General features: G+C 44.5%; 1 protein-coding gene across 1 annotated transcript in view; it reads left to right on the top strand.

Moving 5' to 3' along the window:
- Positions 1 to 17,319, top strand: part of TUB (tubby bipartite transcription factor) — a 70,009-nt gene that overhangs the window by 39,057 nt on the left and 13,633 nt on the right. Inside the window, exons 5-7 of the mRNA XM_027852568.1 lie at positions 10,270 to 10,425; positions 13,592 to 13,728; positions 16,614 to 16,805. Coding sequence (XP_027708369.1) covers positions 10,270 to 10,425; positions 13,592 to 13,728; positions 16,614 to 16,805 — 485 coding nt within the window. The remainder of the gene's footprint in view (positions 1 to 10,269; positions 10,426 to 13,591; positions 13,729 to 16,613; positions 16,806 to 17,319) is intronic.

The following is a 17,319-nucleotide window of genomic DNA, read 5'->3' as shown; positions in this document are numbered from 1 at the left end:
TTTAATAAGCATTTGTTGGGTTGAATTGAACTAAGAGTCTGATTCCACTGGACCATTTTGGGTTTGGTAGTGAGATGCTTGGCCAGGAGTCAGGAACCCTGGGTGCTAGTTCTGGCCAAGACACTGACTTGCCCTATGACCTTGAATAAGTCACAATTTTCATGTTAGAACTGGAAAGGACCTCAAAGATTGATCTCCTCCTTTGTGTCAGATGAGCACTAATTCCCTTCATGGCTAAGGGTGCAAGCCTCACTTTAAGTGCCCTGCCTTCAACTTTCAGCTTTCTCCTCTGGAAAAGGGTAAGGGGTGGTTAGGAGACTGCACTCAATGATCTCTAAGGCACTTTCCAGGTCCAATGTGCTCTGTCTATAAGTCCCAGCCTGGCCATGTGGTCACTGTATGACCTTGGGCACATTATCTAGTTGATCTAAACTTTAATATCTTTCCCAGTAAAAATGGGGACAGTGATAGCTTGCTCTGCCTACCTCATAGGGCTGTTGTGAGGATTTAATGAGATGAAAAGTGCTTTGTACTGTGCTTCATAAATGTACTCTCTAAATGTGAGCTATTTTTGATCCCCTTGGAGCTGGAATGCGGAGTTTGACGTCTGTCTTGTTCTTTACTATCAAGATGGCATTTGCTTGTGTCATTCTCAGTGTGCTTGGGTTGCATCTGTGTGTAACTGTACATCTTGGGACTGTTTGATCCGCTTAACATTTGTTCTGCTGGGGTGGAGGGAAGATTTCAGAACAAAAAGCTGCTGGGCGCCCTAAGAACCCCACGTGCAGGGGAAAGATTTATCCTTTGTCTGCCTTGCCAGCTCTGGTACTAACGCTTAAGGGTCCCCTCCAGATTAACCACTTGGTCAGTTTCTGGAATGCTATCTACCTCCCAAGGAAATTACCTTTTTTTCTATCTCTTAATATCAAGATCTCTTTAGTCGTAAGTCCTTTTCCCCTTTCTGTTTCCCTCTTTTGTTCTGTCCCATGCTCTTAAGCAACTAGGTGGCTCAGGGGATAGAGTATTGGACTTGGAGTCACGAAGATCAGAGTTCAAACCCTGCCTTAGATGCTTATTAGCTGTGTGGCCCTGGACAACTTCTCTTAGCCTCAGTTTCACCATTTGTAAAAGGGTTATATGTGTGTGTCTGTGTGTGTGTTCACAGGATTGTGAACAGCAAATGAAATAAAATGTCATTATATAAATGTTATCTTTATTGTTATTATTTGGGTATTCACCTAGGATCATACATTTAGAACTAGAAGGTATTGTAAGGTCATCTAGTCTAACCTCTTCATTTTACAGATGAGTAAACTGAGGCCTAGAAAGGGTGACTTGTGTGAAGTCATCCAAGGTAGTAACTGATGGACCTGGGATCCAAATCTAGCTCCTCCTTGGACTCTAGAGCCAGTGTGCTCTATTTACTGCACCATATTGCCTCCAATCTTATCTTTAACCCTTCAAGGATCTGTGACTTCATCTGTACCTGTGTGGGTGTTCCTTCTGCCAGAGTGGACCCCACCCCTTCTACCTCTTAGTGGATAGTTTTGTGAAAGGCTGTGGAAAATCTTTTGTCCATGAGCCTCTCCACGCTTAGCTAGGCTTGCCCTTGAACAAAAGATACACAGTTCCTCCCTTGGTTGGTACTTGAGGGTTTTCTGGATTGGCTTAAAACCTGTCAAAGCTAGTGATCTATTGGTAAGGGCTCCTAGAATTTGTTATCTCTTGGATTTTAAATTGAGGTCTCAGAGGAGGATGTCAGTGGAGGGTCTTAGATACACAGTAATACCTCTTTATTCAGATAGCTCGACTTCTCTGGCATAGGTTTCAGGGAGTAGCTTAGAAACTTTGCCTTTATCCTGGCAGTTCCTCTTCTACACTATTTACTAAATCCCCAGTGCCTGAGAAGCAGTCAATTTGGGACCAAGAGAGAGAAGTTGAGGCAAATTACAGATATGGATTTTTTCAAAGATTGATCAGAGAACTCCATATGCCTTGTGTAAAGTTCTGTTGTAACGCAAAAGGTCTAGGAGCACTTTGATCTTTTTTTTTCTTCTTATGTTCTTATTTCACCACCTGGGTATTTAGGAGCACATATGCATACCCTTATGCATGCTGAGAGACACTCAGAAGAATACTACTCCATAAATTACAGAGGAGAGTTTTTAGAAAGATGACAGAAATTTAGATAGAAACCCTAGAATGAACAGTTATTCATCCCAAAGATTCATGTGAAAAGTAAAGGCAGAAGAATCCTTCTCAGTCTTTCTCTTCTGATGACTATTGTGCTCTCTTATGCTCCCTTTCCTTTCCCCCTTCCTTCCCTTTCTTTTCCTTTCTTCCTACCTTCTGTCTCTCTTCCTTTCTCCCTCTCCTCTTTTTCTCCTAGCTATATTTTTGTACACCAACTGATTTGGATGGTACTGATGGGTACTGGCTCCATCAACCACCCTTCCTTAAGCTAGACCATTTACTTTCCACAGCTATTCAAAAGGAAAAAGGAAAGAGAGAATGGGAAAAATGTCCCAACATTTCTTCAATGAAAAAAATTTGCAGTCCCTGAAAATTATACCAGATACTATATACAACATATGTATGCAATGTTCATATGTAGTAAATTCCCATGTAATATATTTTCCATGTGCCTAATCATTTCCTTACCATCACTCCCAATTTATAGTATGTTCTTCTGTGCCAGCAGGCATCTCCTGCTCTTTAGGTGACACATTAATTTATTACTCCTGTGACAGCATATATTTCTAATCCCCAAGGCAGATAGTCTGAGAGCTACAGCTGTGATTTGCTACTGTCTTTAAGTCCATTAGTAGGCAGCCCAAGATCTGGGCCAGTGGGTGGCTGAAAGATATCAAGGCTCTCTGCTTCACCATACGGGTAGGTGCCAATATGTTGGTTCTATCTCTGGAGATTTCCAATGGATAAATAGCAGGCAAGATGAAGATTATATGTTTGTATTTAGAAGGTGTCTTGGAGTCCTTTGAATCTAGCCTCTTGCTTTTAAACATGAGGAACTACGTATTTGGCCCTAGACAAATCACTTAACCTCTCTGGGCCTCAGTTTCCTCATCTGTAAAATGAGGAGATTGTGCTAAATAGCCTCTGAGGTCCCTTCTACTAGCAATAATTTAATTTAAATTTAGCATCTATGTATTTTGGGCGGCTAGGTGCGCAGTGGATAGAATGTTAGGCCTGAAGTCAAGAAGACTCGTCTTCCTGAGTTCCAATCTGGCTTTAGACACTTACTAGCTGTGTGACCCTGAGCAAGTCACTTAACCTTGTTTGCCTCAGTTCCTCATCTGTAAAACGAGCTGGAAAAGGAAAAGACAAGCCACTCCAATATCTCTGCCCATTGCTTTCATAGGAGAAAACTAGGCCCCCAGGCCAGCCCGGCTGTCATCTGTGTGTAACACAAGACTTACTTGAATCAGCAAAATCCAGCCCAGGTGCACTTGGGAGGCACTTAATTAGGTTCTTTAAGACTTGGTTTTATTTTTCATTCTAGCGATTTCCAAAGGGATGGAGACTGAGTCGCCATTTCTGAACCTTCCTTCTGACCTTTTCGCACTCATAATTCTTTTAGTAAGCTATCCATGGGTGAGGTCATTGTGGGATGGCTTAGTCTTTCCACAGATTTCCACTAAAAACGACCAAACCCCTTCTCTTCAGCAGCATCTCAGTAAAAGGCTGCATTGGAAAGCCTGCTAGCTTTGGAGTCACAGGGAGTCAAAAATCAGCCCTTCCACTTACTCGCTGTGTGACCTTGGACCCAACCTCCCTGTCAGTGAGAGAACTGAACCAGGTGACCCTCAGGTTGCTTCCATCTATGATTCCCTGATCTTTTCTACCCTCTTTATGGAGCTTTATCCACCATCTTTTCCCCGCTCCACTTAGGTTGTAGTTGGGAACCTGACGTAAAGGCTGTCCTAGAAGCAGCTCGGTGGTACAGTGGATAGAGCTCTGGGCCTGGAATCAGGAAGACTTGAGTTCAAATCCAGCTCCAGACACTAGCTGTATGACTCTGGGCAAGTCATTTAATCTCTGTCTGCCTCAGTTTCCTTAGCTGTAAAATAGGGATAATAAAAGCCCCTACCTTTAGAATTGTTGTCAATATTAAATGAGATAATATTTGTAAAGTGCTTAGTACAGTGCCTGTATATAGTAGATGCTTAATGAATGCTTGTTCCCTTTCTTCCTAATATCCCTATACTCCCAGAGCCCTCACGCTTTCATTCACTGTTAAAAACCATTAAGATTTTCCATTTTTATCGTATCAAATGCTTGCTCTTTGCGGCTCTCTATGTCATTTTTTATTTTCTACATCTGTTACTTGTATCATTTCAGTAACATATGCCAGCCCTGGTTTAAATTTGTCTTCTCCCTCTTGGGAAACAGTATCTTTTGAGAGGTGGGGGACTGTGGGTATGGAATGTTGAATACTATGTGAGATGGGGATGATAGGTTGGTTTTGAGTAATTGTCTGTTCTGTTTCTTTGTTACAAGGAAAGGCTCACTCTGAAATGTGTGTGTGTGTATGTGTGTGTGTGTGTGTTGGAGGTGGGAAGATGTATACATCCAGAAATGATTGTGTGAAACTAAAAGGCATCAATAAAATTTAACAGGCAGCAGCAGCAGCTACAGAACCCTAACATCTCCTGAGAAAATGGTGACTCTTGTAGCAGACTTTGTTCAGGGTTCACTTGAAGTAGCTCTAGCAGCACCAGGCCAAGGATCTCTGCCCTTTCTTCCTTAGCATCCTATCTATTGTCAGACCACAAAGACTGAGAAGACTTGCCTTTTGTTCACCCTTATCTCATCATGCACTATGGAACAAAGCTCACTAGGCACGCAGCCTACCCTGGGGCTTACAACAGGCAAACAACATATATGCTCAATATAATCCTTGTTTGTCTCGGGATGCTCAGGGATGCCGTGGGCAATTTTCTCATCCTCTTCAGTTTTTTGGACTTTTCTCTTCTCATCTCTAGGGCACCCCGGAGTATGTATCACACACCCCCTTAGAATACTGACACCCATTTCCCATTTACAATTATGTTATTCACAGTCTTACTGAGGAAAGTTGTATTTAAGTGAGGGAAAGTTAAAAAAAAATCCTAGGATGAGCAGCTGTTAGTTCCGAAGAGATCTGTGTATCCCTAGAGCCCTTTATAGTCTTGAGGGTGAAGTCTCTGCTGCTGTTGCTGCTGCTGGTGGTGACTTCTATCTATCAATCCATCAAGCCCAGTTCTCTGACTGCTCAGAGACTGTTAGACAATATTGTTGCTCCTTATTTTCCCCAAATTCCTGCTGTTTTTTTTTTAACTGTAGCACACAACCCACTCATTTCTTAGGAAAGGTCTATGAGCCTCTTGAAGGAGTGGGTATGATGTAGTGGGAAAAAAAGTCAAGAGGACTTAGGTTCAAACCCCATCTCTGATACTTACTAGTTGTACGACTCTGGGTGAGTCATGTAACCTCTTAGGCAGGCCTCATTTTCCTCATCTGTGAAATTTTTAACAGATGAGAACACTGAGACTAGGAGACATTAAGTATTTTGCCCAGTTAGTAAATGTCTGAAGTAGGATTTGAACCCATGTCTCCTCAGCTCCCAAGATTAACATGACTTGAAGCTGCCATGACCAACTGGATGCCTAGTCCCTAATGCCCATGGTGCATACCTCACAGGGTGATTGTGAAGATCAAATGAGATAAGATTTGTAGTTTGTAAAATGCTTTACATTTTACAAAATTTTAAACATCATAGGAATGCCAGTTATTGTGTAGAGTAACTCTATAGAAAACACAGTATCTTACTGGAGCATCCTTTTCCTGGAACCATGCAGGACAACATATGCTGTATGCTATTTTTCTTACTGGGAAGCTGAGTGATACAGTGGATATTGGGCCAGAAGTCAGGAAGACTCATTTTCTTGTGTTAAAATCCAGCCTCAGACATTTACTAGTTGTGTGACCCTGGGCAAGTCACTTAATTCTGTTTGCATCCATTGCCTCATCTGTAAAATGAGCCAGAGAAGGAAATGGCAAACCACTGCAGTATCTCTGCCAAGAAAACCCCAGATGGGGTTAGGAAGAGTCAGACACCACTGAAATGACTGAAGAACAACAACATTTTTATTATTGAGCACTCTAATCTTCTGATGTCTTCTGCTTGGTGTCGATCGTGGGCACTATTTCCCTTCTCCTGTAGATGCTGCTTGCTTATCCAAAGGCCATTTGATTCCCTGCCCTGTTCTGATTCCTCCAGGTACCAGCCCCTCCCATCTCTAGGAATGGAATCCCTGCCCCCTCCAGTTATTCAGTTGGAAAGGTAGGAGGGAAGCTTGATCTCAAAGACATTTTTCTTTAGCCAGTTTTGGTAACTGCCCCCGAAGTGCACGTGTATGGGCACACACGTCTTCACTTTTCTTGCTCTCCTTATTTCTCTTCCTCTTCCTTTCCTCCACCCCCTCCCACAATTACAAGTTGCAAGAGGAGGGCTAGGGACTGAGAAAGTCACAGCTGTGACTCTGGTCTCGGTTTCCACAAGGACACCTAGTCTGTTCCTTCTGTTAGTCATCTGATAAGCTGGTCCTGTACCCTGTCCCTCTCTGACTGCTAGCTTACTGCCCATGGTGGCAGGAGCAGATGCTTGAGTACATCTTAGCTCCTGAAGTTCTGATAGGTCCTTTAGTCTGAGACTCAGGAAAGCTTGGCTTTGCATAATCAATTATCATCATTATCAAACTTTATACGTTTATTTGATTGTATTAGTTTCAGCCTAACACATTTGCACTCCACTAGGTTTGGAGTCAGAAACTGGGTTCAAATCCTGGTTGAATGAATGAATGAAAAATTATTTATTACATCCTTAACACATGCCAGTCATTGTGCTAAGTGCTGGGGATACAAACACAAAAAGTAATACAGCCCCTGCCCTCCAGGAGCTTTTGTTTTAATAGGGAATAAAACAAGGATGGGGTAGTGGTGAGAAGGAAGTCCTTTGTTTTTATCTGGGAAGTCTAAGGGATGGTGAATGGGCAGTTGGTTGTATGATTGGTCTTTTCTCCTTTCGAAGACTAGTACTGTTGATTTGGTTACTCTTACCAGATATAGAAGTTGAAAGCTGTGGTGGTAGGGAGTTGGGGGTGTGGAGTGTGGCGATGGAGGCTGGAGTTCAGAAGCATAAGATGTTGGGGAGAGCAACAGTGTGGTACATATGGATTGGGGCTAGATATGGGTCTAGCCAATCAGAAATTCAGAATCCTAGATGGGAGTTAGAATGTTGGTTCTTACATCTGTTATCTCTGTGACTTTTAGAAAGCCATTTAACTTCTCTAGTCCTCAGTTTCCCCTTTTCTAAGATGTGAGATTAGAATAAATGATTTTCAAAGCCTCCATTCATGCTTCTGTCTTCTAAGAGGAATCATATTTGGAGTGTTCCTAGACTGTGGCTCACATTTATATGGTGTTATGATAACTTGACATGGTAGCTAAAGAGAACAGATCTGACTAACCAAAACACCTGCAGGGTAAATACCTTGCAAGGTAACAGCATTTTTACACTAAATAATGATAATAATAATAACAAATAATCTGGTTTCTTTTCCTCACAGGATTGTTGTAAGGAAAGCACTATGTAAATATGAGCCATTGATACATTACTGTAATACTCGAAGGAGCCTTTGTTTTGGCAGTGTGGGTATTCTGAACCTTGAGAACAAAAGAGGCCCACTGGCAACTTTTCCAACATTTGTTAAGCTCCTACAATGTATACTCATAGATACAGATTAGAAATGATACCATTTCTGTCCTGGAAGAGTTTGTAGTACAATGAGGGATATGACACGTACACAGGTGTGACACAAAGTAAGAAGAAATAGAGGCAAAGGGGAGATCTATACAAATTGGGAGAAATTTTGGGTTGGGGTTGGGGTGGTGCCATTTGAGGCCTTGTGACAAAGGTTCCATATGAGTTGGACTTGGAAGGAAGGGAGAGACCTCATTCTATTGCAAGTATGGACAATAAGAATAAAAAATAGATATAGAAGAAGGCAGGGTAAAAATCAAGAATGAGGAACAGTTGAATTTGGTTGGAATATAGAGTAAAGAAGGGAGCAACATGAAATAAAGCTGGCTAATCAGTCAATTTATAGCCATTTAGTAAGCACTTACCATGTGCCAGGCACTGTGCTGAGCCTAGGACAAAAGTGGAAGACAAGGGTAAAACAAGTTCTACTCCTAAGAAGCTTATATTCGAATGTGGGAGATAAAATGCTACATATATATACATATATATATACATCTACCCTCACACTCTCAACCAGCCTTTACTCACACTGGTAGGTTGGCTTCCTAGAGGGTGACTGTCTGCTTCTCCCCACCAGGGCTCAGGGTACAACCTTGCAAGGGCTGGTAGTTCCTAATACTATTGCTCATGAGCCCCAACCTGGTGTCTTCCACCAATATCAATGAACTGATTGGCATCAATTAGCTTTTACGAAGAGATTTACTGAGCAGTTATAGAAAGAATAGGCGTTAAACCAAGTGGGTGCAGTCTTCTGTAGGGAGAGTGGGCTCAAGCTTAAAGTAGGAAGTTAGTGAGCCACACATACAGGGGACACATGTTGCTGAGGAGTGCCTCAGCCTTCGGAATCCTCCTTGCCATGGAGTCCCCACCAAGTTCACCTCTGGGTGTGGTGTAGCCTGTAGGACTCCAGGCCTGCAGGTCTTGGCTGGTGGGGCCGTCCACTCATCTTTGGGTTGGTTCATGCAGGTTGCCTGACGGCTGCTCTGACTCTTCACTGGACTTGACTGCTGCAGCCCCTGGCTCTGAGGATCCAGCGGGTGTTGGGGTCTTGGATGGCCTCGATGGGTCTCCCAGTCTCACTGGTTGCCTGGGCCCTCCCGTATCCGAGTACAGGAAAGAGTAAACAAAGTGATGAAAATAGAAGTTCTGTGTGTTCATGGGTAGATGGCTCCTGGGCTCTTCCCCTACCTGGAGGCTTATAGGAACTCTCGTTTGAAAGCCAAAAAGGAAGAGAGAGATAGTCAGCTAGCTTCTAAGAAGCACCTCCAATGTTCCAGGCACTGGGTTACAAAGAAAGGTAAAAGATGTTCTCCATTCTCATGGAGCTCACAGCTTAAGGGCGGGGGAGACAACATGCAAATAGCTATGTGCAGACCTACATATATATGAACAAACATGCATACCCAGTAAATTAGAGATCATTTTAGAGTGAAGGCACTGAGATTATAGAGGACTGGGAAAGGCTTCTTGTGGATGGCGAAACTAGTTGAGGCTTGAATGAAGCCAGGGAGGCTACAGGGCCGCGATGAGGAAGGAGAGAGTTCCAGGCATGGGGGATGGCCAGAGAAAAACCTGGGGAGTCAGGAGATGGAGTGTCGTACACCAGGAGCATGAGATCGTTTCTTTGAACTTTGAGCCCTGTGTATTCACACTTAGTTCTGGCTCAGCCATCTTTCTAGCTCCTCAGCTTTTCATCATCAATGTCTCTCATGGCACCATTGTTGCACTTGGTCACAAACTGGCTCCCCAGACTTCCACATGTTGGATTGTTGATAGGCTGCGAATACTTCACATGGTCTGGATAAGGCACTAGGAAAGGTGAATCCACACATGTTCTAAGGGCTCAGCCCTCACCTACTTATTTTTATACACACACACACACACACACACACACACACACATACACACACACATACACACACACACACACATTGGTTGAAGCTAGACTAGAGGGCCTTGAATTACTTACCCTAGATAATTTTTGAGTAGTATGCCATTTGATATACAAACAGCTATCTGTTAAATAAATAAAGCATCATATTTATGAATAAAACTTTCCAAACAGCCTTTTTTAGTCCATCAGTAATGTCCTTGCCATGACCACTGGCCTCTGTCCCCTTAGACCTTCCACAACCCCCCCTCCCCCACATTTGAGGATGTTTCTACAGTAGCCTTGCCTGAACTGAATTCCTAAGATTTTCACTCCAGAAGCTTGAAGAGAGCCCAGAGGTCATTTAACCTGAGCCTCTCATTTTAAAGATGAGAAAACAGAATCCCAGAGAAGTCAAGTGATTTGTCCAAAAACAAGGCTCCCTGTAGCATGGATCAGGGAGCCTGGTACAGCTGCCCGTTCCTCCAGCCTGGCTTGTTGAATGGTGCGTGTACTTGGTGCCCTTTGGGGAGCAGTTCACTGCCCCCAGACTATCCTGGCTCCTTTTGCCCTGCAGGGAGTGATGGGTTTTTCTCGGATGATGAGCCAGACCCGAACGTGCAGATCCTGACAGTGGGTCGGTCTGGCTCCAGTAAGAGCCTGGCAGAGGCAGCAGCTTCCGGAGGGCAGCATTCATCCAAGCAGGACCTCCGTACCACAATGCAAACGAAGGGTGAGTGGCTATGCTGATGGCCAGGATTCAGTCAGTCAATAAACATTAAGTACCTACTATGTGCCAGCCACTATGCTGTGTTCTGGAACTTCAGCTTAGCCTGTATATGAGTGTCTATGTACAAATATATATATATATATATATGTGTGTGTGTGTGTGTGTGTGTGTGTGTGTGTGTATATGTGTATATATATGTGTGTGTGTGTACATATATATATGTATGTGTGTGTGTATATATATATATATATATATATATATATATATACACACATAATGATAAAAGGTGATTTTGGGGGAAAGAGATTAAGCAGCTTTGTTGGGCAGGGGTAGGGGAGAGGTCAGGAAAGCCTTTACATGGAAAGTGATGCTTGAACTGAGCCTTGAAGGAAACTAGTGAAGAGGTCACGTATTCCAGACATGGGGTGCATACAACCAAAGACATGGAGATGAGGGATGGAGTGTCATATAAGAGAAACAGGAAGACATTCAGTTAGGCTGGGCTGTAATGTGTATGAGGTACTATAGTCTGTGTAACAGGGCTGGAAGGTTGGTTAGAGCCAAGTTTTCAAGGAATTTAAATGCTAAAGATAGTTGTTTTTGAGGGGATTCCAAAAGTGTTTATGGTATTAAAGTTTAACACCGCACTAAGACTTTTGGGATACCCTGTACTTAATCCTTGAGGGTAACAGAGAGCCTCTGGAGTTTATATAATGAGCAAGGGATTTACCTGAACAGACTTGCACTTAGTAAAAATCATTGTGTTTGCTGTGTGGAAGACAGGAGAGGGAAGTGATGTGAGGTAGGAAGACCAGTGAGGAAGTTATTAAAGTAGGCCTGTCAAGGGTGATGGCTCTGCAGGAAGAGATATTGTGGAGATAGAAACAGTGCAATTCAGCTCCCATCAGCTCTAGTATTGACAGGATTAGGGAGTGTAGGTGGGAAAGCTGCTGTAATCAGCTGGCCATAGGGTCAGAGATGGACCGCTCCTTAGGATGCGGGGTATGAGCAGGGGCTCATTGACCTGCCACATTGGGGTCCACATCCTTGGCCGGCAGCGTTCCTCTCCATTGGGATTTTCCTCCCTCTCTTGCCTCTTGTCCCCTTGGCCTTGATTTCATGAAGGATGGATGAGAGCCCACTTGGGACAGCAGGAAGGAGGTGATAGGAGAAGAGATGGTGATTTGGAGTCAGACCTAGAAGAACCTCCCCATGGCAATTTCCAGCAAAATTCAGAACCCTTCTCAGTAGCTTTCTCTAGCTCCCAGGCTCTTTATCCACCAATGGCTCATGTGCTATAGTGGAAAGAGACCTAGGCTGGGAGTCAGAACACCTGGGGTCCACTCCAGGCTCTGTAGACCACTGACTTGGGCACCTTGGCCAAGTTCTTAACTTTCTCTGGGCCTTAGTTTCCTCCTCTTTAAAATGAGGAAATTGAATTAGGGGATCCCTAAGGGCTCTCTCAGCTCTGATGCTGTTAAGGTCTCCAGAATTGGATGTTTCCATTCCTTACCAGAGTCCTCAGAACACCTACATAGGTGGAGGCCACCGGATTCATCCCTGGGCCCTAGACTGCATTGAGCTGTGTCCCTTCCTGGGGCGCCAGCTCCTCCTTGGACCTGGCACCAGGGAGCGTAGCATCGTAACTCTTGAGCTGGAAGAGGCCGTCTGGCCCAACTCCTCGTCTCACAGATGAGGACTCAGGCTCTGGAAAGATAAATGATTCACCCAAGGTCACACAAGGCTACTGCCTTGGATGGCTCTCACCCAAAGTGACAGACGTTAGTGGAGGGGTTTGAGCTTTTCTGATTCCAAAGTCATTGTTCCTTCCAATGTGCTGTACTCCTGTCCGTAACTTCTGACTTTTGCTACTTTCTGAATTCCCTTGATTTCTGCTGCCCTCTCCCCCAAACTCAAGGCTACAAGCCTTCTGATTTTCTGGGGTCCCTGAGCCTGCGTTTTCCCTTGGAGTCAGAGAGATTAGCCATTTCGAGTCTCTGGTCACCCGCCCCCCATCCACTTATCCTGCTGTCACCACCACAAGTGAACCCTTGAGTGTGGCCTCCACTTCCCTCTTTCCCTCCTCTTCACCACAAGGGCAGGTGTTCAAGGGTCGGTTGACAAGGGAAAAGACCAAGAACACAAATACTGCGCAAGTGTTCATACAAGAAAATTACCCAGGTTCGGGTGGGATGGCTCTTTCCTTCTAATCTCTTTTACTCCCGCTATGGTCCTGTAGGCCTGGCTTCATCCCCGGAGCACCCAGCTTCCTCATCACTACAAGGGAGAATGGCAGCTTCTGCAGGAGAGTTCCTCTGGGACGGAGGGTGGGATTCATTCCCCTAGGCAGACCCTCCTTCTCCACCCTCAGCCTCCTGGCTACGTTACACGGCCACCATTATTGCTAAGCAATCACCAAGCCAACCAGAGAGTTCCTCTCCCTTGGCCTAGGAAGCAGAGGCTAGAAAGACCCTATCTATACAATTAATTGCTCCTTTCACCCCTACAACAGCCCATAGGGCCCCTCCAATAACATGCACTGGTAAGCCTACCTGATCCTCTTATACTGGTTGCTTGTTTGGCAAGTCACTTAGCCTTGTCTGGGACTCAGTTTCCTCCTCTGTGAAGAATGGGGGAGGTGGTATTTGGACTGGATGGCCTTGAAGCCCCTTTCACCTATGGATTTATGATCCTATGATCCCACCTGGGAGACAGGTAGTAAAGGCAAGTCAGAGACTGGAAAATTGGGTTTATGATAGATACTTGATAGGGTCATCAATCAAGGACTGGAAGTGAACTCAGAAACCACCCAGTTCAACCCTCTTATTTTATGGAGGAGAAAACGAATGCCCAGGGACGCTAAGTGAATTGCTTATAGTCACACTGGTAGTAAGCAGAGGCAGGATTTGAACCCAAGGCCTCTGAATTCAAAGCCAATTTTCTTTCTGTCAAAGGCAGGATTTGAATTCAGGTCTTAGTCTAGAGCCAGTGCTATTTCCATTGTACTATGCTTCCTCCTAAGGAGACAGTGGGCAGGGAAAGGACCAGGGCCAGTGGCCAAGGTGGGGAAGAGCCCAGAATGTCTAGAGATAGACCTTTCTTCCTTCAAATCAAATCAGTCCACTCAACTCCATGTTCCTTTTCACTGTGCCCTCTACCCGCTTTGCAGGCATCTCCAGCAGCATGAACTTTGACGAAGAAGAGGAGGAAGAGGATGAAGAAGATGATGAAGAGGACAGCTCCAGCTCTTCTCAGTTAAACACCAATGCCCGGCCAGGCTCCGCCACCAGCAAGAAGTCGAATAAGGTAGGGAGCCTTCAGCTGCACTAATTCAGGGCAGAAAAATGGCAGTAAGCTGTGGACAGAATTTCTTTACCATCATAAGGCCATGCAGACATCAGAGTTCGTGACATTTCAGGGGTGGGCAGGAGTAGCCAACAAGTATGGTGAATTGTAGTTGTGAATGTTGGAGAATTAGGCTGAAGCTTAAATGCCAAGCTGAGGAATTTGAGTTTATATGAGTCACAGAAATGGCTCACCAGAGGTCATAGCTGGCCAAATGACTCAGACCCTGAGATAAGGGGGGTGGGGGAGTTTCTGATCCTAGAGATCCTTTTAAAAAAAAATCATTTTTATTGATGGCACATTCCACCTCCACTTTCATATTGAACCTTTCCTTTTGACAAAAATAATTAAGCAAAAGCCACATCTTTTTGGATTCTGTTTCTGTCATTCAGTGTTTTTTTTTTAAATCACCTGTACATTTTACAAGCATTATCCAAGAGTCTGTGATCCATTGATTAAAAATGGTAAATAGTATAGGATCAAGGACAAATCCCTGAGGCCTTTCACTAAAGATTCCTTTACAAGTTGATATTAGTCTCTTAATGACTATTCTTTGGGTCTAGACATTCAACAAGTTTAAAATCAGTTAACTGTACTATCATTTAACTCACATTTTCCCGTAATTCCTACCAAAATAGTACGAGAGACTGTCAAATGCTTTGCTAAACTTTAGGCAAGCTACATCTGTAACATTTCCCTGATCTACCACTTTGGTGACCCTCCCTAGAAAAGAACCTTATTCAGGCATGAGTATTTTTATTTAATAGAGCCATGTTGGATTTTGTAATCACTGCTTCCTTTTTGAGATCTTTATTAGCCTTCCCTTTAATAGCACACCCTAGAATTTTGCCAGAAATTAAATTCAAGTACACTGATCTACAGTTTGCAGGCTCCAATTTCTTCCTTTTTTGAAAATTGGGACATTTTTCCTTCTCTAGTCTCATGCCACCTCTCCCAATCCCTGACTACCTTTAAAAAAAAATCACTGATAGGTTCACCAATTCCATCCACCAGCTCTTTTCATTCCTGAGATTATAGTTCATTTAGACCAGGTGATTTGACCTCATCCAGGGCAGCCAGGTGCCTGCTTAGTAAAGTCTGAACCTTTGGCCTGCCACTGGCCCTTCGCCGTCTGGTTTCTTTCTAGCCTCATTTCACATTACTTTCATTTTGCAAAATTGGAATAAACTCTATACCCTGAATATGCTCCTGCTTCTGTATCTGTTCACCCTGTTCCCTACATGTAGCATATCTTCCCTCCTGTTTGGCTTGTTGAATTCTTACCCATCCTTTATAGCCCAACTAAATTCCATCTCCTGCCCCACCCCTGGTCACTCCTAATGGCTAATGATCTTTACCCTCTGACTTCACATGGCACTTGTTTCTTTTAACTTTCTAATATCTTTATCATGTAATATTATATATTGTAGCGATTTATATTTTCTTATTCCTCCAATAAAAGCCCTTTGAGGGTAGGGACCTTGTCTTATCTAAATTTTGTCTCCCTCCTAGGGTCCAGCAGGGTACACATAGTTAGATTTTTAATAAATCTCGATTGTGGCCTTGAGAACCATGGTCAAATCCAGGTGATTCTGATGCTAACTTGATAGTTGTGTGGCCATGTGCAAGGCCCTTAACTTCTCTGAGCCCCAGGTTTTTTCATTGTAAAAGGTGGATATGTTTTAGTACCTATCTCAGTGGGTTTCTTTTGAGGCTCAAATGTGCTTTGTATAGTTTAAAGCTCTATGTAAATGTCATCCTCATCGTCATCCTTATCATTGAATGAAGAAATAGAAGAGAGAGAGATGATAGCTTGAGGGGTCACCAGATTAAAAGGAAGTTTATTTTAGAATAGAGGAGACCTGAATATATTTGAAGGGAGAGGAAACGGAGCCGCTGGGGAGTGAGAGATTGTAAACAGCGTTGGTTTGGGAGTTGGGAGACCTGAATTCAAATTCTAGCCCCAATACTTAATAACTGTGTGGCCTGTTTTCCCTCTCTGACCTCAGTTTCTTCATCTGTAAGATCAGAAGAAAAGTACCATCTCTCTCTTTCTCTCTCCATCTATTTATCTATCTATCCATCTATCCATCCACCCATCCATCTATCCATCCATCCATCCATCTATCTATCTAGGCTAGGTCTGCCTATGTCACCCAGGCTGGAAGGGTGGTGGCCACTGAGGGGCTTAACCCCACTACTTACCAGCATGGGAGTTTTAACCTACGCTGTTTTTCTGACCTGGGCTGGTTTGCCCTTTGTGAGGCTGCCTGGTAGCCCCCAGCTCCCAGTTGGTACCAGACTCAGCATGGACACCTGATCAGCTTTAGCCCCTCTTCGGCTTGGAATTTCCAAATTAAAGCAGTCCACCAGCTTTAGCTTCCCCTACTAGCATGTACCACCATCATATCTGACAAAAATAGCGTCATCACTCCCTACCTCATAGGGTGCCAAGAGGAAGGTGCTATAGGATAAGCTATTGTCATCCTCCTCCTCCTCCTCATCATCATTACTACTACTACTACAACTTTTGAGGATGAAAGCGTGGGGCATGAGTAGTGACCAAGGTACAAGGTGAAGGGGATAGCCTTGGCAAAGATGAGGGCCACCCTTCCTCTGTGACAGGAGGGAAGGGTGAAAGGAAGAGGGAAGTCACTTTGAGGAGAGGAGAGGTGTCCAGGGAACTTACTTTAAATGACCTTGATCTTCTCAGGAGAGCAGGAGATAAGGCCTTCTGCCTGGGTGTGGAAGGGGAGGTGGGTGGAAGATGATGCGGGGGAAGTCTAGAAAACATCTCCTAGGGTCAGGTGCCCTTCCTTGTTTCCCATGCTGCCTATGCCTTCCAGGAGATGGCCTCGGCCCCCAGCCCCTCAGCCCAGGCACCGCTCATCGAGGTGGAGGACCTGGAGGAGTTTGCGCTCCGGCCAGCCCCACAGGGCATCACCATCAAGTGCCGCATCACGCGGGACAAGAAGGGGATGGACCGAGGAATGTACCCCACCTACTATCTGCACATGGAACGGGAGGACGGGAAAAAGGTCATCCAACCGCTTCAGGCTTTGCTAGCTTTGTCCTGGGACTGAGAGACCGTCAGACCCCCTCTCCCTTCACCCTGGTGCCAGGAGACCATTATTTGTCCCTTTCTGGGGCCAAGGAACACCAGCCTGACTTCCCAGAGCAGGAAGCCATCACTTATCCCACCCTTCTCCCCTTCATTTGATTTCTTGCCGGGGTCAAGGAATATCAGTCCCTCCTTTATGCTTTTCCTGGGTCTAGGGAACCATCAGTGGTCTTTTCCTCGGTCCCATTCCTTTTCTCCTGGTCCGTCATTCCATCTTCCCCACCCTAGGTTATTGAGGGTTAGAATACAAAGAATCCAGGACCCAGGACCTGGGTCGTTCTGCCATGTGTTTACTTTCTCAGAAATCCCTTCCACTTTTACTCCTCAGCCTCATTGCCCTGCCAATGCTTGGTGTCTGTTTCTGAGCTGAGTACCTCTTTCCCTCATGCATTACGTTCCCAATGTCCTGATGGTCCAGCTTCTCACCCTCA

Source organism: Vombatus ursinus, unplaced genomic scaffold (assembly GCF_900497805.2).
Source record: "Vombatus ursinus unplaced genomic scaffold, bare-nosed wombat genome assembly UNPS02009770.1, whole genome shotgun sequence".
NCBI lineage: Eukaryota > Metazoa > Chordata > Mammalia > Diprotodontia > Vombatidae > Vombatus > Vombatus ursinus.
The sequence above is the reverse complement of the archived record's forward strand: the minus strand, read 5'-3'. Positions and strand labels throughout refer to the sequence as shown.